Raw genomic sequence first — 25,254 nt, 5'->3', positions numbered from 1 at the left:
CCCCCCCCCCCCACCCCACACACACCTGAAGAAGAGGGAACGCGACCCTGGATGAACATAACGTCGGCAGTGAGGAAAATCATCCTCAACCCAAGATTGTTGGATCTCGAGAAGGTAAAGAAAACATAAATTATTTCTGTACATATACTGCAACATTTTGAATAAATTAATTAGCACATTTTTCAAAACCTTGTTTTAGTTTTTTTGTGCATGCCTATGTGAATAACTAMAACCAATTTATTTAAAATAAAATCTGTAACTGTAATAGTAGTAGCCTACTTATTAATCTCTAGTTACATTCATTAGATATTTKATTTTTTGTAGGGGACGAAGTGTGTTCAGACAGTTGAACTCGAGAGTGTACATGCCCTGTACACTAAATACGTGGCCAAGAGGAACACGTTTGGCCAGCTGAGGATGATCGCAAACCCCAAGTGGCTGCCTTGGACCACAATTATTCAGTGGACAGACAGCAGGCTACAACAGAAGAGGGAGTGCAGCGTTTCAGGCAAGAGTTCTCAAGGCTGCCAGGGCGTTTGTGGTGAAACCCATCAAGGAGGAGAAGACATGGTGTTTCCCTTCTGAGCTCCTACACGGCATCATTGACCGCGGTGCCAATGGTAAGTGTATTATGTCAAATGTAGACATATAGAGAGAAATTACCTAAAATGATTTGTGTAACTTATATCTGTCTCTAGGACCATCCCAGCGGACTCTCCTGAGTGCCCAAAGAGAGAGAGTGGCGGTCACTTTGGGGGAGCGGGCTGGTGTTTCCCGAAATTGGAGAAGGAGCAGGCCRTTCAACAGCAAATTCAAAGATACACACATCCATAAAGGGAATCGGAGTGGAATTGTTTTTCCACCRTTTTTTTTAACCCGTTTCAATGGACGTGCAACCTTGTCCCAGACCTGCTGTTTCGACTCTCTCCTTTTCTCCCGGACCTGCTGTCTCGATCTATGAATGCGCAGCTATGAAAAGCCAACTGACATTTGCTCCTGAGGTGTTGAACTGTGACACCCTCTATAACCACTGTGGTTATTATTTTGATGTAAAAAGGGCTTTGTAAAATACATTTGATTGATTGTTTGCATGGCTGCATATTCACTAACTGTCTGAGTGATGTGACATTTTTAGAGTATCTGTAACATATTTTGGTGTGTATTTAATCTGTAACTTAACTTCTTAAAATGGCAATCAGCAGTAGAAACAATAACAAAGTGTCCTTCCTGCTCSTTTTCCGGTAAAAAGCTGAGGGATGGAGCTGGAGAAATGTAACTAGGGCTGGGCGATATATTTCAGTTTGTTTTAGCGCGATATGGAAAAAGCCTGTATCGCAAGAATCGAGGTTCTGTTATTTTTTTATTTTTTATTTATTTTTAAAATTTCACCTTTATTTAACCAGGTAGGCAAGTTGAGAACAAGTTCTCATTTACAACTGCGACCTGGCCAAGATAAAGCAAAGCAGTTCCACACATATAACAACACAGTTACACATGGAGTAAAACAAACATACAGTCAATAATACAGTAGAAAAATAAGTCTATATACAATGTGAGCAAATGAGGTGAGATAAGGGAGGTAAAGTCAATAAATAGGCCATAGTGGCGAAGTAAWTACAATATWGCAATTAAAACACTGGAATGGTGGATTTGACAGTAGATGAGTGTGCAAAGTAGAAATACTGGGGTGCAAAGGAGCTAAATAAATAAATACAGTAGGGGAAGGGGTAGTTTGGGCTATTTATAGATGGGCTATGTACAGGTGCAGTGATCTGTGAGCTGCTCTGACAGCTGGTGCTTAAAGCTAGTGAGGGAGATAAGTGTTTCCAGTTGCAGAGATTTTTGTAGTTTGTTCCAGTCATTGGCAGCAGAGAACTGGAAGGAGAGGCGGCCAAAGGAGGAATTGGCTTTGGGGGTGACAAGTGAGATATACCTGCTGGAACGGGTGGGTGCAGCTATGGTGACCAGCGAGCAGAGATAAGGCGGGACTTTACCTAGCAGGGTCTTGTAGATGACCTGGAGCCAGTGGGTTTGGCGACGAGTATGAAGCGAGGGCCAGCCAACGAGAGCGTACAAGTCGCAGTGGTGGGTAGTATATGGGGTTTTGGTGACAAAACAGATGGCACTGTGATAGACTGCATCCAATTTGTTGAGTAGGGTGTTGGAGGCTATTTTGTATTTGACATTGCCAAAGTCTAGGATTGGTAAGATGGTCAGTTTTACGAGGGTATGTTTGGCAGCATGAGTGAAGGATGCCTTGTTGCGAAATAGGAAGCCAATTCTAGATTTAACTTTGGATTGGAGATGTTTTATGTGAGTTTGGAAGGAGAGTTTACAGTCTAACCAGAGACCTTGGTATTTGTAGTTGTCCACATATCAGAACCGTCCAGAGTAGTGATGCTGGACGGGCGGGCAGGTGCAGGCAGCGATCGGTTGAAGAGCATGCATTTAGTTTTACTTGTATTTAAGAGCAGTTGGAGGCSACGGAAGGAGAGTTGTATGGCATTGAAGCTCGTCTGGAGGGTTGTTAACACAGTGTCCAAAGAAGGGCCAGAAGTATACAGAATGGTGTCGTCTGCGTAGAGGTGGATCAGAGACTCACCAGCAGCAAGAGCAACATCCTTGATATATAGAGAAGAGAGTCGGCCCAAGAATTGAACCCTGTGGCACCCCCATAGAGACTGCCAGAGGCCCGGAYAACAGGCCCTCTGATTTGACACACTGAACTCTGTCGGAGAAGTAGTTGGTGAACCAGGCGAGGCAATCATATGAGAAACCAAGGCTGTTGAGTCTGCCGATGAGGATGTGGTGATTGACAGAGTCGAAAGCCTTGGCCAGGTCAATGAATACGGCTGCACAGTATTGTTTCTTATCGATGGCGGTTAAGATATCGTTTAGAACCTTGAGCATGGCTGAGGTGCACCCATGACCAGCTCTGAAACCAGATTGCATAGCATAGAGGTTCTGTTATAATGTTGTAATGTTTTACAAATGCAGCATCTCACGGTCTCTTCTCTGTCAGCCCAATGTCGAATCATGTCCTAATTGCGTGACAACACGTGCACAGAGGGTATCCACCAATCACAACCCTAGACAGCCTTTCACAAATTGTAACCATGCCGGAGAAGTGTAGCGGCGGTAAGAGTTCCACCAAAATGGAAAGTGAGGTAGCCAGCTCAGCCTCTCGTGAGGATGAAATAACCCSCAAAAAGGGCAGCAATGTTTTTTCAGTAATATGGAAGTGGTTCGGGTTTAAGAGGTCTAATGTTAAGCAAACGAATGCCCTGTGCAAAATTTGTCGAAAGACAATTGCTACGAAAAGCAGCGGCACAACCAACCTCTTCCATCACCTGCAACTGAAACACGCGGTGGAATGGGAGAAATGCATGAGACTACGCAATGCCGATTCCAGTCCCTTCCCAAAACGTCTGCTAAAAGACAAACTACCATAGCYGCCTCCTTTTCAAACGTAATCCCTTATGACAAGAAAAGTTTGAGGTGGAAGGAGATAACGGATGCAGGGACCTATTACATAGTGAAAGATATGGTCCCAATCTTTACAGTAGAAAAGCCAGGCTTTAAAAATATGCAAGTTACAGTTGACCACAAATATCAACTGCCAAGCCGCAAGTATTTCACGGAAGAAGCCCTGCCGCGATTATACACTGCTACCCGCGAAAGAGTCAGAGAAGCTGGCTAGTGTTTCTTATTTTTCCACCATAGCCGATCTATGGTCGAGCAGAACGTCAGAGCCATACATACATACGTTTGACAGTCCACTACATAAATGAAGACTGGAAATTGCAAAATGTCTGCCTCCAGACGTCTTACTTCCCCGATGATCATACGAGTGAAGTAATAGCCCAGGGTCTCAAAGACTCTGGCATTGCAGAAGATGAGCGAAGACCGACAGGTGTGCATAACAAACTGACAGCGGGAGCAACATGATAAAAGCATTGCGCTTGAACAACTGGACCCACCTGCAGTGCTTTGGGCACAGGCTTCACCTCGCCATCTGTAAGTGTGACATTGGATAATTAAAGTGCATTCAAGAAAGTTATGTTCAGGCCAGCTGTAGGCTGATGTTTTCATCGTTGTGTCATTCTGACAATCCAATAGCAAATAACCACAGGCTGTTTTAATTATAACAAATTAACTAAGTTAATACATTTTCAATCAAAATGATTACATAAATTACATATTCAAACAGCTAGCGGTCAAACATTCCTAAACAATAGACGTGTGGGATGAGGTGGTGTTGGTTTGACAGGTCAACTGAATGCTGTACTTTTCACATTATTGAAAATGCTGCCAATCTTAGAATCGTTTCTTTCTTCATTCTTTTCAGAGAATGGTGTGAAAGACCCACGAGTTGACCGTGCCATTGGATTGTGCAAGAAGTTGGTCAGCACCTTTTCCTTCAGCTGGWAGAGGAGAGACTTGTCTGTAGCACAGGCTCAGCTCAGTCTACCCCCTCACCAGCTCATCACAAAGTCCCCAACCAGGTGTGGGTCAAGACAGAAGATGAKAGAATGAATCCTGGAACAAGAAAAGGCCATAGCCCGGGTCCTGGGCTCAGAGAAGAAAAGCAGGCACCTGGTGCCCAACTATCAGGGTATCGACGTGTTGGAGTCGGTGAACAATGCCATAGGCCCACTACAGGAATTCACTGACGCTCTGTCTGGGGAGAACTACGTTAGCGTCTCCTACCTCAAGCCTGTGCTAAACCTGTTCAACAGCAACCTCCTGCAGCCAGAGGAAGGTGAGGGCACGCTCACAAAGAAAATCAAGAGTGCCACACTACAGTATCTCAACTGTACGAAGTACAAAGATCCTGCCACAGTTGAACTCCTTGAAATGGCCTCGCTGGTGGATCCCCGGTTCAGGACAACATATATAGCAGATGACAAGATTGAGAGCATCAAACAAAGAGCTGTTTTGGAGCTGAAGTCTCTGCTAGCTGAGGAAAGCACACGTCACCCTGGCATAACTGTGCGCCAAGAAGAAAGTAAACCTGTGTCTAAGAAAGGCAAGAAAACACTTGCAAGCTTCTTCAAGAAGACAGTGCTGTCTGGCCCACAGACCCAGACAAAGACCCACTTGAGTGGTGGAGGCTCCATGAGGCCAACTTCCCAAGATGAGTAATATTGCTAAAAAAAAGTACCTGTGCATTCCTGCTACAAGTGCCCCTTCGAATAGGGTCTTTAGCACAGGTGGGAACATTGTAACATGTCACAGGGCATGCCTCAAGCCATAGTCAATTTGTAAGTCGCTCTGGATAAGAGCGTCTGCTAAATGACTTAAATGTAAATGTAAATGTCAGTAGACAGGCTTGTGTCCTCGCCAGCAACTTGTGGAGAACAAAGTAAAAGAAGATATTTTGTTTGACAGAATTTTTATAATTTGGTTTATTATTGTGCAAATTCTTCTTAAGGATACATTTTTTCATTCTTAATTTTTTATTTGATTTGCATACAATGATGACAGCYTGGCAAGTTTGCACAAATAGGCCTTGAGGCCTGGTATCTTTTTTTTATTTTAATAAGAAAATTTGGTTAAGAATTATGTCTTGGTCTTTTTTTATTTGTTTACAGAAAAACAAGAAAAATCGAGATATATATTGTGAATCGTCCAAGCCGCTGAAAAATATAGAGATATTACTTCGAGGCCATATCGCCCAGCCCTAAATGTAACCACACTCAAATTCACAGACAGAGCTATAGATGTGAGGACTGACCATCCATGATATCAAAATTATAGTTTTGACCATGTTTTGAGGCTATATTGTGTTTGTTTACATTTTCTTTGTTTACAAATGTTGGAGTGAAACAAGCTTATATTTGGGGTTCTGATGGGGTACGACCGTTGAACTAAGCTCCATGAGGCATTTATAAGTTAGATTATTCAAGAATCAATGGTTACATATCATTGATTTATAAGTGCAAAAATGGATGTAGCAACTGCTGATTGCCAGTTTAAGGTATACTACAAGTTGTTTGTCTAATGATCTTGAGCATGAGGCAAAGACTTGCAATCACAAGCCTTTTTTGTGAATCCTCTTCTTGTTTCATTGGAACTTGTAAAAAAACACCTTAATAACCCTGTAATGGAATATGTATTTTGTAATCCTGTTTCTATGATCTGTTTCCACTACGATGTACCCAGTGCACTTTGAATAAAGGTGTCTGCATATATTATCAAATTCTCCTTTGACTCTGCCAGCTAGCTGTCCAGTGTAGTTAYCATTCCTTTCCAATAGATGGCAGCCAAAGCTAGTTGAAGTCACTACTCTAACCACAGGGACTCGGCGGTTATTGCCGTTAAAAGTTTTTATCTWCATAGCAAGTTTATCTGGTTACACTTCAACCTGTTGTTATAGTGGCCAAACCTACTAATACTATTTTTACATAAGGCGCAGGTATTAGACCTATGTCTTGACCTATTCTCCCTTGTGCCCATAGGGTGAACTGGCGATAAACTGCCAGCCTGTATGCTCTGCAAACAAAATCATAAGAAAAGTCTGATACCGAAACTAAATCACAATGCATTTATAATGAGCACTCCATTATTGGGTAGAATGAGATTTCATGAATTAATGATGCTGTCTGCTATTCGAACTCCGGTCGTCGAATCAAATGGTGAATGAGTTATCATCGCGCCAAACATAAGGTGACCAGATTACTGAAATGGAAACCGGGGACATTTCCAGTTCGGTGGTCAATATATCATTAAAATATCCAATGTTATTATCTATGGGGGAAAAAATGTGGACAATTCCGGTTTAATGTATTTAGTCTAATAGGCACACTGTGATAGACAGAGAAAACAACTATATTACAGAAACATTACAGACAAGACAGAACTGTCCAATCTGAACAGCCATTCATGAGAAAAATTGAAAAAACACAATAGTGTATGTGAAATACTTGACAACATAATAAAGAAATAAGATGCTGATGATTGGTAACTACATAATATACGTATACCAACCTAATCTGTATATTTCTCAGAAGAATGTATTTTCTTCAGGATTGCTCTGTCTTTGGCCAGCTTCTCCATGAACTCCTGACAGGGGAGGTTAACTTTTGTCTTCACAATAAGCATGGGCTTGATGGTAGGACCAGTGAACCTATTTCTTGCTGCTGTCCATAKATCATTMATTTGGGAGAACACTCTCTCGACTGGTGCATTACTTCCAGGTAAGCACATAACAACAGACGCTAATCTAGCCAGGTTAGTGTGTGGGATGTCATTCTCTTTGAAGTGGGTAACCACCGTGCTCCATCTCTGACTAAGCGGTGTCTCAGATGTTTTCCATTCTTCAAGCGATCCCCCCTTTAGGAACTCTTGCAGGCCAGTAACCTCGTCACACAATGCATCCTCGTTGATGGTCACATTGGGGCATTTTTCCTGCAGTGTGCCTGTTGCCTTCTGGATCTCTTCACGCAGAGGTTGCCTYTTTAAAATAAGGCAATGTAMATCTTTTAGATTATCTGTGTGCTTTCCCCATGCTTGAAAGTAGTTCACAGCCATAGTGAAGAATGATTGGGATGTTTTGAGAAAGCTCTCTTTAGACATGGCTCCATTTTCCTCTAGCTCACTCAGAAGTCCTCTGACCAAAACTGGAATGAAGTTGTCATCACGTCTTGCAGTCAATTTTGCCTCAACGTTTCTCAGAATTGCAGCGGACTCCACAGCACAGTGGTCCTGGCCTCCAGACATCTTGATCGTGTCACTGAATACGGTCAGGTTTCCATGGACAAAGGCCAGCCAAAGTTCAGTCAGTGGATCTTCGAACATTGTTCGCAGGACAACAGGGCATTTGTCTTCAGAAATAAAAAAGGATTTCAAATGGCACATGCATTTTCAGCACTCTTTCTAGAGCAGGGAGCATGGACAGCCAGCGAACATCGCTGTGTCCTAAAATGTTATGGTACTCCTGGCCAACAAACTCACAAAAGCTCTTCAATCTTTCTACTCTGACGGTGAAAATATGAAAATATCCATATATCTTTGTGAGCAGGTACTCAACATCACATTCAAGGCTGTTCTGGCTGTTCTAAGCCAATCACCTCCCGCTGCAGAGCATTTTTAACTTTGGTATGGACATTGACCCTCCCCAGCTTATTCACTCCTCCAAAGTTGGTATTTGTGTTGTCGGCAGAGAATGTTCTCCAGGTTACATTTTTGGATGACCACCAGGACCTCAGCTGCAATTTCCTCTGCCGTTTCTCCTTTCAATTCAATAAAATCAAGCCGTTTCCACAGATGTGCTGCCATCATATATCTTACAATATCTGACTACTATTGGCAGCAGCTTTACACGTCCATGATTGGACGCATCAATGGACAGGGACACAAATTCAACCTGGTCTAGGTCCTGTGTTACCTAAGTAGTTGTCCATGTTGCTAACACATTACTCACTATGGTGTCACATTTTGTCCTAGCACATGTAAACTTTGGCTAATTAAGCTTCCGTGTCAGTTGTGCTGTGCAGTCCATAGATCTGTACCTATGATTGTGTCGCATAGTGTGGTTTGCAAAGACACCCTCCTGCACAGCTAAACCATATTCTTCTTGGGAAGGCTCTACCTTCTTGAAGAATGTGGTGACAGAGGGCATACCAACACGGGCAATCAGGCTTTATGCTTTTTCGTCTGCTGATGTTCTACCACTGCTGTTCTTCCCTGGCTGCCAATTGAAAGAGAGGAATTACAAAGGGTGCAGTGAACCATTCTATCCTCTTGACCTGAGCGTATAAATGGAAATGCTCTCATCATGTTTTTCATAAAAAGTGCATTTCCGTTTCTTGGAAAGAGTCATTGTACCTCCGTCTGCTCTTCTTCACTCTCCTTGTGTCACTCTTCTTACTTTCTTCTCCTCCAATCGTCTTCCTGATCTTTCTTCCTTTCCTTCTCTTTACCTTTCCACCTCACTCTTCTACACTCTCCTCGCTTCACTCTTTTTACTCCCTTCATTTTTCCTTCTCCTTCCTCTAGAATCTTTAATAATAAATAGTACACTATTAGATATAATACTTTGGTTAACAGATTCCCATTGCTTGCCTCATTTCTGTATTTTATTCTGTATTTTATTCCAAACAAAAACATTGTTTGGAATAATAAATTGGCAGGCTCTGTAACCATATCTTTACATTTCCTCCTCTATCTCCTTCACTCTTCTTCCTCTCCAGTCTTCCTCCTCTCCTTCCTCTCCACTGCTAATGTTATCCATGAAAATGTTTTCCACAGCAGTTTCCTCTAAAACTATCGCGAGCGTGTAGTTAGTAGAAGAAGAAGAGTGAATGAAGCTGCTATAGCGAGCAGCCCCCTCTGTTGGCCAAAACAAGCACAACGCAATTGAGACGTCAACCGGGGACAGCTCAAACCGGGGACAGGCCACCGGGACTGTCCACCGGAAAACGGGAACGTCTGGTCACCCTAGTTTGAAACAGCGCTTGTGATAAACATAGGTAGGTTACTGATTTATATATATTTAGCACCTAGCCACTACTGATGTTAACTTTAAACAATTTATAATCAACCAACATTTCAGCAATTATTTAACTGGCATACCGGCTGCTGACTGGTCGAGTAACCTCTTCTGCCAGGAAGTCCTTCACAAGGATTAGCGACACGTCCAATACATCGTCATCCAGACAGACTGACAGGAACCCCTGACTGGATGTAATACAGCCACCATCCGCTTTTGTGCTGTATCACCACCATCTCTCTACAACGCACATACTAATACTCTAGCCATTATCTGGCAGTATCCGCACTCAAACCAGTTTGTATCACCGCTACGCCGACCCTCTAGCTGGGGTGTTTCAGGCGGCACATCTGTTTTGTTACTGCAACGAGAACGAACACTTTGATCTGAGGTAACGATCGGCTCAAACATGAACTGCTTCAGTAGGTTTATTGGCTCCCTAACTAACGTTATTTCATTCTCTGTTATAAACTCATTCTCCGACTCAGCGCTACTCTCGATGAATTCAGTCACTTTTGGAAGTAAAATATAAAAAAATTATAATAATGCATACTTTTAAATATTTTTTTTAACAATTTTTGGTGAGTTCCAAACTTTTCTCTCCTGTCAGTGACGCAACAATGCCAAAATGGCGATTTACAGTTAGCTATCATTCTAAATCCTAGTGTTTCCATTCCCCTTTAACCCCACAGAAAACTTTTTCCAATAAATATAATTGTAGTATACCCTAAAATCCTATATCTTTAAAATGTTCATAGTGATGTATAATACACAACCAAATRAGCCAGGTGTGCCAGATATATAAAGATGTTAAATTATTCACAGAATTGTGGTAAGAATGTTCCCAACATTTCTGAAGATGTTATGATCAATATTTGCAACATTTCATCTTCAAACATGTCAAATTGATATGTACATGTAAATAGTTATGGATGTGAGCTGATTAAAATGATAAACAATGTTATCCTAGGTCACATCCATGACTATTCACATACATATTGTATATATCATGTCTACTCCCGCTTCGGCGCTCGACGTCGGCGGTCTACTAACCACCGGTCCTGGCAACTCATCATTAAGCACACCTGGCAACCTTCATTACGCACACATGCGCCTCCTCATCAGGCACACCTGGACTTCATCACTTCCCTGATTGCTTCCCCTTTATCTAGCACTTCTTTGTATCACCCATCAGGCAGTATTGTTTCTGTGTTCATGTTCAGACTCTATGCTTGTTCTTGTATTTGCTCTATGGTCGGTCATATTAAACTCACCGACTGCATCTGCTTCCTGACTCTCTGCATCCTCGTTACAGAATACTGCCTCATCCAGGAGGCTCTCCAACAGGGTTTCATCTGTCCATCCACCTCCCCTGCGTCGGCAGGCTTCTTCTTCGTGGCCAAGAAGGAGGGTGGTCTACGTCCGTGCATAGCCTACAGAGGTCTCAATTCCATCACCACCAAGTACCACTCCCCGTTGGTGCCGGCCGCCATGAAATAGCTCCGCGGTGCCTGTTTATTTTTATTTTTTTACTAACCTGGACCTGTGAAGTGCCTACAATCTTATCCGCATCCGGGAGGGGGATGAACGGAAGACGGCCTTCAGCACGATGTCTGGGCACTACGTCGATGTTACAGGCTTTCGTGAACCAGGTGTTCCGGGACATGCTTGGGCGTCAGGTGGTCGTGTATATCGACGACATCCTGATCTACTCGGCCACCTTTGAGGATCACATCTCCCACGTCCGGGAAGTCCTGGAACATCTCCTGGAGAACCACCTGTACGTCAAGGCAACGACGTGCCAGTTCCATCAGGCCGCTGTCTCCTTCCTGGGATACCGGATCAGCCCGCAGGGAGTGGTTATGGATGAAAGGAAGGTCGACGCAATCAGCTCATGGCCAGTCCCAACCACCCTAAAGGGACTACAACGGTTTTTGGGGTTAGCCAACTTCTACCACCGCTTCATTAAAATCTTAAGATCCATCATCTCATCTCTCCTTAAGGGTGGCCCCTGTAAGTTGGACACCTAGGTATCACCCGCACCATTCAATTAATCTCCGCTACATACTGGTGTCCCACCTTGGCGCAGGATGTTGTTTGCTATGTCAACTCCTGCTCCGTTGTGCCCAAACCAAATCTCCCCGGCACGCTCTAGCAGGGAAACTCCTTCCCATACCTCAGCGGCCTTGGTCTCATCTGTCTGTTGATTTCATCACTGATCTCCCTTCTTCTGATGTTTACACCACTATTATGGTTGTTTTGGACAGATTCTCTAAATCCTGCTGTTTTTATCCCACTTTCTGGTCTCCCTACCGCTCTCCAGGTTGCTGAGGCACTGGTCCAGCAGGTCTTCCGGCACTATGGCCTCCCGGAGGACATTGTCTCCGACCATGGCCCCCAATTCACGTCATGGGTATGGAGAGCCTTCATGGAGAAGCTGGGGGTCACGGTCAGCCTCACTTCCAGGTACTGTCCTCAGTCCAACGGGCAGGTGGACTGAGGACTGTCTCCCTTCCTGCCTGTCTCCCTTCCAGCGCATCCTGGGGTACCAGCCGACCCTGGTTCCGTGGACGCCAATCCAGACCGCCGCTCCTGCGGTGGAAGAGTGGTTTGGAACACACAGGACAAAGATTTAAGATCAAGGGCCTGATTACCTGCATGTCCACCAATGTTATTTACATGTTGAAATGTCCTTGTGGTCTATCTTACATAGGGAAAACCCGTAGAAGCCTTAAGACACGGATCAGTGAGCACCGCAGCAATATATGGACAGGTGAGACAAAAGATCTGGTTGCTGYTCATTTYGTACAAGMTRRACATCCTATTAGTTCTCTGAGATACATTGGAATAGAAATGGTCAAGATGTCATGCAGGGGAGGGGACATTGAGGCAACTTCTTCAAAGGGAATCTTTCTGAATCCACAGGCTCAACACATTGTCTCCTCTTGGCCTTAACGAGGAGTTTGACTTGAAACCATTTTTATTGTATATTTAAAAAAAATCCTAATTGAATATTTTATGTATGTATATTACTGTAAATATTGATCACATTCTCTGTGTATGATCATATATTTTGATACTTTGAATGTTAATATTGTGAAACTGTTATACAACTTTTTTTACCTCCTGTTTCAGGAAGTGATGTCATTGAGTACTGTACTCATATGGATGCCTGATGAAGACCTCAGGGTCAAAACGTTTAACTTTCTGTTTTCCATGGTTTGGAACGCTGCCCACGTGAGGCGCCACCAGAAGGAGCAGGCGGACCACCACTGCAGTGAGGCTCCAGTGTTCCATACAAGGTGATCACGACTGGCTCTTCTCCAGCTCTGCTGGAAGCTGAGCCCCCAGTTTGTGGGGCCATTCCATTGTATCACCCATCAGGCAGTATTGTTTCTGTGTGTTCAGACGCGACGCTTGTTCTTGTACTCGCTCTATGTTCGTTCATCTTAAACTCTCCGACTTCACCTGCTTCCTGTGTCTTTGTTACAATTTCACATATTTGAAGATTAAATATTGCAAGTTATTGATCATAACACCTTCAGAAATCAGTGATTTGGACAGATTTTTGGGCACATTCTTACCACAATTCTATCAATAATTGATCATCTTTACATATCTGGCTCATTTTGTTGTGTTATACATCACCATGAACAACTTAATGTCTTTGGGCATACTATTATATTTCATACAGGTATGGTCAGGCGAAGTTGTCCAATAAGTCCCCATTAAGTTTAGTGGCCATATAAGAAAACGGCTTCTGTGGGTTTAATGCGTGAATTCTGGGCCTGTATCTATACATCTTTTTAGAACCCTTGTCATGTCGTGTGTGTAGGTGGCAGGGAAGTCGGAGAATCAAACTTGGTATAATGGAGTAGTTTAATAACGTTAAAAAACTCCAACCAAAGTACATAATAAAATAAACGTGGRWACAAGAACCCGTCGCACACCAGTCCATAAATCACGAGCATAACAATAAACCATCTCTGACAAGGACATGGGGGAAAACAGAGTGTTAAATACACAACAATAAATTAATGGGATTGGAACCAGGTGTGTAGGAAGACAAGACAAAACCAATGGAAAATAAAAACATGGATCAATGATGGCTAGAAGACCGGTGACGTCGACCGCCGAGCACCGCCCGAACAAGGAGAGGCATCGACTTCGGCAGAAGTCGTGACAACCCTATTCTAGCTGTGTGTGTGTTTATTATTWTTWTTTTTWAATTCTAATAATTAGCAGGTTGATAAACTCAATCAGGTTAGTTACAACTGAGGTTGAAACGAAACCCTACTGGAGGGAGCCCTGGGATAGAAGGGTGAAAGAGAGTAATAACACACAGACAGCAACCACTGCTGCACTACTTTCAAACATTTTCCAACTAGGGACATAGACCTTCAAAAATCACTATGAAACATTGTCACCCCAAGTGAGCCCGACCGACCCTTAGTCTAATATCCAAAAGTAACTTAAATGAATCTGTTAAAGAACTGTATATAGACAGACAGACAGACAGACAGACAGGGATGGGTGGATAGATAGTAAGTCGAAGTGTGTTTAAAGTTGGATCCCAGAATAACATTCTCAAGTCTGACAATACAATGTATTGCTGCAGCTTTGATTTAAGTGTTAAAACAGTGTAAAAAATAATTTGTTATTTGAAAGGCCTTGTGCGAGGTTCAGTATATTGACTGATATGATAGTCACAGACACAAGTACCATTTTTAAAGTTAAGGCTTCCAAGTCACTGCAACAAGATTGACTTTAGTATTTATTATTTATTCATGTTTAAGGCTCTCAGTATCAATGTGGAGAATGTGAATCTAAGCTTTCCAATGATATATGGTTAAACGGTTTAAGTGAGCAATTACTTGTTGTATACTGACATCGTTTGTCATGGGGTAATATTTSTATTGGAAGAATGAATGGGATAGACGAATGAAAGAAAGAGTGATAACACACAGAAAGATACCATAGCTGCACTGCTATCACACATTTTCCAACTCTAGGGACATAGACCTTCAAAGAAATCACTATGAGACACCGTCACCCCAAGTGATCCCGACCGACACCCCTGGCTCATGGACTAATTGGGAATAGGGTGCTATTTGGAATGCAACCAGACAGTTGGGAGAAAGGAGCTTGTCTGAGTCCGTCAAGCTATGTAGGTTAGCTGTAAATGCACTGCTGAACTGTATCTGCTACAAGGCAGCACAGCAGTTACTATACCCCTATTTAGAATGAGTGGCCCTCAACCTGTATGCATGTCCCTCTCTCTCTCTCTAGGTTGTCTTTTTTGTACTGCAACTCACCCTGACAAGGATACAGGTAGGAAGTAACGGAGTCCCTTCAAAATGTATGTMGTCTACCTTTAACACATGATGATGCACAGAGGAAAGAGTTGGCCCAAGGGACATGAACTGCAATACAACGTGTGTGGAATACGTTTTCTAATATTTTCTATTCAGGTGTGCTTGTACTAATAATAGTTTTTGAAGGGCTTATACTTATACTGTTATGTTGCAAATACCAAAATGAAAAGTAACTAAGAAACTAAGAAGAAGTTGTAAATGGAGCTGTTTGATCATCTTTCTTTGGTTCCCAAACCTTTGTTACCCTCTGGTGGTCAAACCTATCTATTGCATGTGACTCCATGTGAACTATCAGGTCTCTTCACATAAGAATGTTATGTCTGCTCATCCTGGGGTGACACTAATGCGACACATAAGAAATGCCGATACAGAAAAGTGTAGGGTGAAGTCTCCCAACTAATGGTTAGGATTGGGGGAGAGGAAGCTGATCCTAGACCTGTACCTAAGGGAAACTTCACCCCGGAGCAATACAGAACAGTACATGAAAAACAGGAAAAGCTAAATGTGATACAAACATACCGGTTTCCCAAATCTAGTTACATGATTGGGATAATGTAGCAATGTAGCAATGTGGGATGATCCCTGACCTCAGCTATAACTATAATACTTTACAATACTTTAATACTTTTCAATACTGCTACTGTATACTGTAACTACAATACTTTATGTAAGAATGAAATGGGGAGAAAGATTAGAGGATATGTGGAAAAGGGGAAGTCACTCATAAGCGGAAATCGAAGTCGCACCACTGGGGGCATATGTAGTCTGGAGTCGGATCTAGGATCAGTTTATCCTTTCAGATCATAATGAATTACATTACATGGACTGGGGACTAGCACTCCTAYTCTGAGACGATTTATAAATACGGGCCCTGTTGTCTGTGTGAACTTGTGTTCAATGCCATCTATCCCTAGCTTTGTTATGGTGATACATATTCATATGATACAAAGCCAAGCCACATAAATGCCCCCAGCACCCTTTGTACCCACCCCCCACCCCACTCCATGCACCATAGGATTAAGTGTTTACCCCAATAGTGTCTTGAGTACAGCATTTCCAGACAGATGTCCATTTCAATATACTTTCAATACCCCCCCCCCCCGCCCACACACACACAAAAATGAAATCCAAACACAGACATGTACACTTGGGCTGATATCCAAAGGTTACTTAAATTCATCTGTTAAAGATGTCTAGATAGATAGCAAGACAGACAAACAGACATTTATTGATTGATTGATTGAGTAAGTGGTGTGTTTAAAGTTGGATCCCAGAATAACATTCCCAGGTCTGACAATATAATTTATTGCTACCACTCTGATATGTGTTAAAACACTGTAAATTTGAAAGGCCTTGACCGAGGTCAAAATACACTGACTGATATGATAGTCACAGACACAAGCACTGTTATTAAAATTAAGGCTTCCAAGTCACTGCAACAAGAATTACTTTAGTATTTATGATTTATTCATGTTTAAGACTTTCGGTATCAGAGGTTATATCTATGTGGACAACGCTGCTTGATTTGAGTGGCACACATAACAATGGGCACAATTATGACAAATTCTTTGACCATATGACCTAGTCTTCATACATCTGTCATGCTGTTGCTCCTTTGTAATTTGTACGGCAGGTGGCCACCCCAAGCCATTCTAAAGGATACAATTTAATATTCTTAAAAGCTACAATGAATGGAACACCATGGGTTCATATAAGACTCAACAAAGGCCCATGAGCGTAGTTACAAACACACACTTGAGGGTTAACCGTATAGATCCATACAAACACAAAATATCCCACACACACACACTCGTGTGTAGATCCAAACATACACAATGGAGCCAGCACACACTAATGCATTTGCACACAGGTATACACCAAAGTGAGCACACACAGCTATATATATAAGCACACAATCATCTTCAGGAAGATTCAACTTTGCATAGATGCAGATGATTCTGATTTCCTTGTGTGTGTGTTTGTATGTGTGAGCGCACGTGTGTGTGTTTGTGTGCGTGCAGGTGTGTTTGGGAGGCGTGTGTGTGTGTGTGTGTGTGTGTGTGTGTGTGTGTGTGTGTACAGTACCTTCAGAATGTATTCACACCCCTTGATTTTATCCACATTTTGTTGTGTAACAAAGTGGGATTCAAATGGATTTAATTGTCATTTTTGTCAACGATCTACACAAAATAATCTGTAATATCAAAGTGGAATAAAAATTCAAACATTTGTGAAAAATTAAGGAAAAATAAAACACTCATATATCTTGATTAAATAACTATTCAACCCCCTGAGAATACATGTTAGAATCACTTGGATTGTACAATATTTGCACATTATTCTTTAAAAAATGATTCAAGCTCTGTCAAGTAGGCTGTCATTGCTAGACAGCCATTTTCAAATCTTGCCATAGATTTTCAAGCTGATTTAAGTCAAAACTGTACCTAGGCCACAACATTCAATGTCATCTTGGTAACCAATTCCAGTGTATATTTGGCCTTGTGTTTTAGGTTATTGTCCTGCTGAAAGGTGAATTTGTCTCCCAGTGTCAATTCGAAAGCCGACCGAACCACGTTTTCCTCTAGGATTTTGCCTGTGCTTGGCTCTATTCCGTTTATTTTTATCCCCCCAAAAACTCCCTAGTCCATGCCAATGACAAGCATACCCATGTTATGATGCAGCCATCACCATGCTTGAAAATATGAAAAAGTGATACATAGTGATGTGTTGTGTTGGATTTGCCCCAAACATAACGCTTTGTATTCGGGCCATAAAGTTCATTTCTTTGCCACATTTTTTTTACTTTTACTGTTTTATTGCAAACAGGATGCATGTTTTGGAATATGTTTATTCTGTGTAGACCTCCTTATTTTCATTTAGGTCAATTTATTGGAATATTTCAAAAATCGTTACATGGTCAAATTTCAAATAAAATGTTAAGATTCAAAAAAAGAAATTCTAACAATAAATAATCGATAATCTAACTTAAGTTTTTCAAATCAAAACAAAAACAAAAAAACAATTACCAAAAACAAAAACTACATTAATTCAATCAAATATCATGTAACAATCATCAGTCCTTCAATTTGTTAGTCAGTCGGCTATGGTTGGTCTGGTAGAGTTGTTGACGGTGTGTTTGTGTCTTTGTGTTGGGGAGGGGTAGCGGTAGCTGGCAGTTGCTGGATGCGACTCCCCTGTGGTCTGCTCGCTCCCGGCGTAGGTTGGTCTCTTTGGTCCTTCGTCCTCGCCTCTGGTTCTGGTGGTGATGCTGTCTGGGGGGAGTGATGCTGTCTGGGGTCCTTCCAGTCCTTCAGGCATTACCGGTCTTTTCTGCTGGACCAGAAAGGCAGCGCCAGCCGCAGTCAAGCCACTGTTACTGTTGCTGCCTCCTGGTCCGTCCAAAGAAAAGGGTAGAAGAGAGAGATTAGCGAGAGTAGAGAAGGGGACACAACCCTAGAAAATCTCCAACACGCAGGGTTGTGAGTAATGAAGAGAAACTAGTCTGTTATTTAGGTTAGTATTGTGGAGTAACTACAATGTTGTCCAGTTTCCTCCTATCACAGCCATTAAACTCTGTAACTGTCACCCATGGTCTCATGATGAAATCCCTGAGAGGTTTCATTCCTCTCCGGCAACTGAGTTAGGAAGGATGTCTGTATCTTTGTAGTGACTGGGTGGGTTGATACACCATCTAAAATGTTATTATTAACTTCAACATGCTCAAAGGGATATTCAATGTCTGCTGTTTTTTCTTGATTTTTAAAAATCTGCCAATAGGTGACCATCTTTGCGAGGCATTGTAAAACCTCCCTGATCTTTGTGGTTGAATCTGTGTTTGATTTTCACGGCTCGACTAAGGGGTCTTACAAATGATTGTATGTGCGGGGTACAGAGATGAGGTAGTTGTTCAACAATCATGTTAAACACTATTATTGCACACAGTGTCCATGCCACTTATTAAGCACATTTTTACTCCTGAATTTACTTAGGCTTGCCATAATGAAGGGGTTGAATACTTAATGACTCAAGACATTTCAGCTTTTCATTTTAAATGAATTAATAAAATAACATAATTCCACTTTGACATTATGGGGTATTGGTGTAGGTCAGTGACACAAAATCTCCATTTAATTAATTTAAATTTCAGGCTGTAATAACAAAATGTGGAAAAAGTAAAGGGGTGTGAATACTTTCTGAAGGCACTATATGTGTGTATTTTGAGGGTCATGTGTGTGTGTGTGTATGCATATACAAACATAACATATGCATTCACAAATACAAACACAATCCTCCCCTCAAAAAAACAGAACCGTAACCACAATCAACCACAATCTAAACCATGTCTCAACTCCCTGAAGACGGTCTCAACTCCCTGAAGACGGTGGTGGTGGAGTGGTGGACAGTTGGGGATGGTCTGCTGATTAATTTAAACTCCCCCCTCCACCTCAACCCCCTTCCCCCTCTCCAGATCTGCAGAGCTGCTGCCATATGGGCCAGTGTGTCTGTCTGAGTGGACGGCTGGCAGCCTGGCCTGCTACCCCCAGCAGCTTGTCAAGGGGGTGGTGGGGGGAGGGATGGAGGTTGGGCTCTGCCACCCTGATTGAGACAAGGTTACGCGGCCCAGGGCCCTGACTGTTAGCCCGGTCACCTGTTCCACTGGTCAAACCAGGAGTTTGTTGTGTGTTTGTGTGTGTGTGTGTGTGTGTGTGTGTGGATCTAACTACACACACCAACGACACACCACACAACACACACACACACACACACACGCATGTCGCTGATGCGATCGAGCACCACACTACCACACACCCTGTGTGATGCACAACACACACTGTGACTGACCTTAAGTGTGCTGTGCATGTGTCGTGTGTGATCGTGTCGTGATTTGTGTGTTGCCTTGATACGCACACACAACACTCCTGATGCATAGTCTGCATGTAGTGCGTTGTGTGTGTGATGGACAATTGGGTGTAGTTGTGCTGGTGTGTGTGTGTGTGTGTGTGTGTGAGAGAGAGAGAGAGAGAGAGAGAGAGAGAGAGAGAGAGAGAGAGAGAGAAGAGAGAGAGAGAGAGAGAGAGAAAGAAAGAGAAAGAGAGGGGAGAGGAGAGGGAGAGGGAGAGGAGAGGAGAGGAGAGGGAGAAGAACATCCATCTTCCCACACCCTAGTTAGTTGGCAACAGCTGGTTTCAGATGAACGCAGTGCGCATATAGTACTTTACATTGCAATGCGTTTTAATAAGTTGGGGTGGATAGGTTAGGGCGACTCAGTCCATCCATTAACCATCCATCCCCCACCTGGAATATACAGTACCACAGACAGAGGTGACTCGAGTCATGAGTGAGATTTTGGATGGCAATGAGGGGTCAAAGGAGAGTTCGAGGTCAGGGAGGCTGCACCTGAGACCTGTGCGCCTTCTGCCCTATAGCTCTGTCCTCTATTGTCCCCTCGGCGTTCGTTGCGCTCATTATTTACTTTTGCCCTTTTCTTCCTGAATAATGTAAAGGTATAGATGCATGAGGACAGAGGGAGGATCTACATAATGGGCTATCTCTCTCTCTCCATCTGGCCCATGGATGTTGTAATCCACACTGTCTGTCTGTCTGGGGTTCCTCCCCTGCTCTCCCCCCTACGCTTAACCCCACGCATGATATGGATGCCCTTTGCACTGTCTCATATTTGATTGATGGGGTAGTACTAGCGGGATTTGGAGCATGTGTGTATTGAGGTTGTGTGTGTGTGTATGTGCGCGTGCGTGCGTGTTGAGGGGTGGTGGTGTGCATGTGTGTGTCAAGACGGATGGTGTGCGTGTCTGTGTGTGTGTGCGCACGTTGAGGGTGATGGCAGTGCTAATTCTAGAGAATTAACACGGCGTCTGCCGCATGACCCCTCTGACACGACCGTTTCCTGAGCTCAGCTGATACGCGTGCCGCTGTGTGGGATCAACATGCGGAGGACAAAAAAAGAGGGGGAGGAGGACAAGTGGACAGCAGACACAGAGTTGATGAATGACGACCACAGCGACCACGACAACCGCGACCCATCTTGCTGGCCCCCCAAACCCACCAGACCATGGCCTTGGCCCTAACCCCACCTAACCCCGCCAGACCCAAATTCGGCCCCGGGTCAGGTTAAGAGTCACCGGACAAGGGCCGGACAGTCAGTAGGAGCAGGAAGTGTGGCAGGGTGTGCGATCTGTCAGGTCACCCACAGCTCAGTGGCAGGCTGCAGCAGACCTGCTGGTGTGTGATTAAAGGAGCGGTGACAAAGACGCCGAGGCCAGCTGTCACGCACAGGGAAATAATGACGGCAAATCCCGGCCGTCTGACTCTCCAGTCTTTGACTTTAGCCATCTTTTGTTAACGTGTTACTGAGTTGTTTTACTAGCGGTTTTAGGTACTGTTTAGTTACTCTAAAAGGTTATCACTTGTCAACACTTTCCTGGACCACCCAAATGTAAAATGTATGCATGCATGGATAAAAGCGTATGCTAAATGGCATATATATATATATATATATATATATATATATATAGACAGCACCAGTCAAAAGTTTGGACACACCTACTCATTCAAGGATTTTTCTTTATTTTTACTATTTTCTACATTGTAGAATAATAGTGAAGACATAAAAAACTATGAAATAACACATGGAATCATGTATTAACCAAAAAAAGTGTTAAATAAATCGAAATATATTTTATATTTGAGATTCATAAAAGTAGCCACCCTTTGCATTGATGACAGCTTTGCACACTCTTGGCATTCTCTCAACCAGCTTCATGAGGAATGCTTTTCCAACAGTCTTGAAAGAGTTCTCACATATGCTGAGCACTTGTTGGCTGCTTTTCCTTCACTCTGCGTTCCAACTCATCCCAAACCATCTCAATTAGGTTAAGGTTGGGTGATTGTGAAGGTCAGGTCATCTGATGCAGCACCATCACTCTCCTTCTTGGTCAAATTGCCCATACACAACCTGGAGTGTGTTTTGGGTCATTGTCCTGTTGAAAAATAAATGATAGTACACTGAGTATCACTGCAGAATGCTGTGGTTGCCATGCTGGTTATGTGTGCCTTGAATTCTAAATAAATCACTGGCAGTGTCACCAGCAAGCACCCCCACAACATCACACCTCCTCCATGATTCACGGTGGGAACCACACATGATGAGATCATCGATTCACCTACTCTGCGTCTCACAAAGACACGGCGGTTGGAACCAAATATCTCAAATTTGGACTCATCAGACCAAAGGACAGATTTCCCCTGGTCTAATGTCCATTGCTTATGTTTCTTGGCCAAGCAAGTCTCTTCTTCTTATTGGTGTCCTTTAGTAGTGGTTTCTTTGCAGCAATTTGACCATGAAGGCTTGATTCACACAGTCTCCTCTGAACAGTTGATGTTGAGATGTGTCTCTTGTTTGAACTCTGTGAAGCATTTATTTGGGCTGCAACTCTAATGAACGTATCCTCTGCAGCAGAGGTAACTCTGGGTATTCCTCTCCTGTGGCTGTCCTCATGAGAGCCAAATTCATCATAACGCCTGATGGTTTTTGCGACTGAACTTGAAGAAATCTTCGAAGTTCTTGAGATGTTCCAGATTGACTGACCTTAATGTCTTAAAGTAATGGACTGTCATTTCTCTTTGCTTATTTGAGCTATTCTTGCCATAATATGGACTTGGTATTTTACCAAATAGGGCTATCTTTTGTATACCATCCATACCTTGTCACAACACATCTGATTGGTTCAAATGCATTAAGAAGAAAATTCCACATATTTACTTTTAACAAGGCACACCTGTTAATTGAAATGCATTTCAGGTGACTACTTCATGAAGCTGGCTAAGAGAATGCCAAGAGTGTGCAAATCTGTCATCAAGGCAACTACTTTGAAGAATCTCAAATATAACATTTATTTCAACACTTTTTTTGGTTACAACATGATTCCATATGTGTTATTTCATAGTTTTGTGTTATTTCATAGTTTTGATGTCATCACTATTATTCCACAATGTAGAAAATAGTAAAAAAAAAAAAATATATATATATATATAATTCCGCCATGGTGTGAGAATTTGACCTATCAAACCCAGCCTTGAATTTCTTCCATCATAAATGTTATTAATCTATTCCCTATTCATCTGTTCCCTAGAATAGTAAACTATGTGGATGGAGATGATGAAAAAAATAGGGGATTACATGCAAAATGCCTGTTCCCACCTCAAATGTTGGAAGATGCTGTAGATGCAGTTGAGTGCAGACTCAAAGGTGACAACCTCTCCCTCTGTCAATGCAATTCAATAAACTTTATTGACATGGAAAGTTAAAGCACTTTTCCTACATTGTCAAAGTAAACACATACGACCATAATATCTCCCTCCCCCCTCTCTCACTCCTTGTCCAAACACACTCTCGTACAGATCAGTTCGATGCAGTTGAGAAAGCAGACAAGAGCAGACCCAAAGATGACAAGCTCTCTTGCTTCCTCTTCAAGCCACCCTCCGATAGGTGAAGGTCCCTGGTTGGGTTGATGGGCTGCAGCCTGTAGTAGCAGGTATTGGACCGGATCATGGTGGGCGTTCATTTGTTATTGTAACTCAGCAGCTGTGCATCATGCTCCCTAGAGCAGGTGGCAGCCTTGCAGGGGTGGTGGATGGGGGAGGAGAAGAGGGGGAAGGAGGCAGGAGCATGTGGCATGTGTTTGCGTGGTTGGGGGAGGGGAATGGGGGGTTGGAAGGCTTGCTCTCAGCAACCAAATTAAATATCGTGTTTGCTAGAGAAACAACATATGAGGGCCTGGATGGGGTCCAATGCCAATCATTCCTTGCTTTCAATAGGTTGTTGTGTTGTTGAAAGGCAAGAAAGCAACACTATACATGGCACGAGGATGCCTCAAATAAATATTGGAAGTGTATGTGTTTTAGGCCTACGTCCATCTGTGAAATATACATTATTATTATATTATCAAATATTTTACATTTTAGTCATTTGCAGATGCTCTTATCCAGAACGACTAAGAGTAATGAGTTCATAGATTTTTAGACTTTTTTCGTAAATATAAATGTACTGATTAGCACATGTGATGGCTGTGCATCTATGCTCAAATTAGCCTACAACATGACCAAAATACAGCACCGAATCAATCTAAACATTCTCACCATGGATAAAATGTTGACAAGTAGCCTAATGACATTAAGACTACAGTATATGACCTATACGCATTGCCAAAAACCTAATTGATATCTTGATTTAAAAGAAATGGATCCAAGCAAAAAAACATTTGGTCTAAACCGATATGTGAGCAAGTGGTGGTCTATTGTCGTGACTCGCGTTAATCATTTCCAAAACACTGGTGTCCGTATTTCCCTGCTGTTACGACGGTGTAATAACGCAGCAGYGTATTTGCTTTTTGGCGAAAGGATTACAAATAGTCCCGCCCACTCAAATATTCAGTGCAATCTTGCTACAGTAGCAGCCTATGCCCGGTGATACCTGATGCAGTGTTACGAATCACAGCGGGCTTTTATCTTTATTGAGAAACAACAAGTCAATGCGAGATATCAATCGACGAGCATATCATTTTAATTACAGTTGGCTGTACCTTGAAACGTGCACACTGTCATTCAAAGTGCGAAGAGCATGGTCGGGATTCCGGGTGCTTTTCAATGTAAGTAGCCTAACTAAACTAGTATCTATGTAGGCTAATGCTGTGGGGTGGTATATGTTTTGGTGTTGTAAAATACATGCAACACGTGTTTGTGGGCGTTTTGGGTATTATTATTTGGATTATTTGTATATTATCCTATGACAATTTGTGTGGATCAGATGCGCTAAAATCAAAGATGGTGGATAAATGAAGATATATTACTCAGGTCGTTTACCATTGAATATAATTGTTCAGTTCCGGTCTACTTAACTRGGTCTGTCTCCCATAGACACCAATGCAATAGTAGCTGGGTCTGGTCTACGTAAATTAAAGACAATGAACTAACCAGGAAAAAAAGGAAAACAAACAGGGGAGTGGGGTGTCTGGCTTCCTCTTCCGTCTGCTAATTTAAAGTGGCAGTCAGACTCATTTTCACCTCATTTAACACCTGATTTACCTAACAAAAGGCACATCTCAATAGGTGGTTAGGTGGTCCAGGTAAGTCAAGTGGGGGGGGCTTTCCTCTTTTGTTATCTATTGTTCCTCAAGCAAGGGGGAGGCCGATGACATCACAACTTCCCATCAAACCAACTCATCTAATGCTCTGCTCCTTGAAGTTTGCAGTTGTGTCTCAAAAACACGATTTTTCTCAAAACATATTTTTTGACCCTTTAGTGTGCGTACTTTACTATATTTATACTTGGGATATCACTTTTCAACAGGAAAAGTGCAAAAATCACAT

General features: G+C 42.6%; 1 protein-coding gene and 2 long non-coding RNA genes across 3 annotated transcripts in view; all 3 read left to right on the top strand.

Moving 5' to 3' along the window:
• The first annotated feature begins 1 nt into the window (after position 1).
• On the top strand, positions 2-1,071 carry LOC111966597 (uncharacterized). The gene is made up of 3 exons (XR_002877665.2): positions 2-114; positions 325-620; positions 699-1,071. It is a non-coding gene; the product is annotated as an uncharacterized lncRNA (long non-coding RNA).
• Positions 1,072-1,737: 666 nt separating this feature from the next.
• On the top strand, positions 1,738-6,194 carry LOC139024970 (uncharacterized). Its single transcript, XR_011476373.1, has 2 exons — positions 1,738-4,017; positions 4,349-6,194. It is a non-coding gene; the product is annotated as an uncharacterized lncRNA (long non-coding RNA).
• An 18,116-nt stretch (positions 6,195-24,310) lies between these two features.
• Positions 24,311-25,254, top strand: part of cbfa2t2 (CBFA2/RUNX1 partner transcriptional co-repressor 2) — a 50,578-nt gene continuing 49,634 nt past the window's right edge. Inside the window, exon 1 of the mRNA XM_023984485.3 lies at positions 24,311-24,533. Within this exon, the coding sequence (XP_023840253.1) occupies positions 24,506-24,533 (28 nt within the window). The 5' untranslated portion in view covers positions 24,311-24,505. The remainder of the gene's footprint in view (positions 24,534-25,254) is intronic.

This window comes from Salvelinus sp. IW2-2015, linkage group LG1 (genome assembly GCF_002910315.2).
Source record: "Salvelinus sp. IW2-2015 linkage group LG1, ASM291031v2, whole genome shotgun sequence".
Taxonomy (NCBI): Eukaryota; Metazoa; Chordata; class Actinopteri; order Salmoniformes; family Salmonidae; genus Salvelinus; species Salvelinus sp. IW2-2015.
The sequence above is the reverse complement of the archived record's forward strand: the minus strand, read 5'-3'. Positions and strand labels throughout refer to the sequence as shown.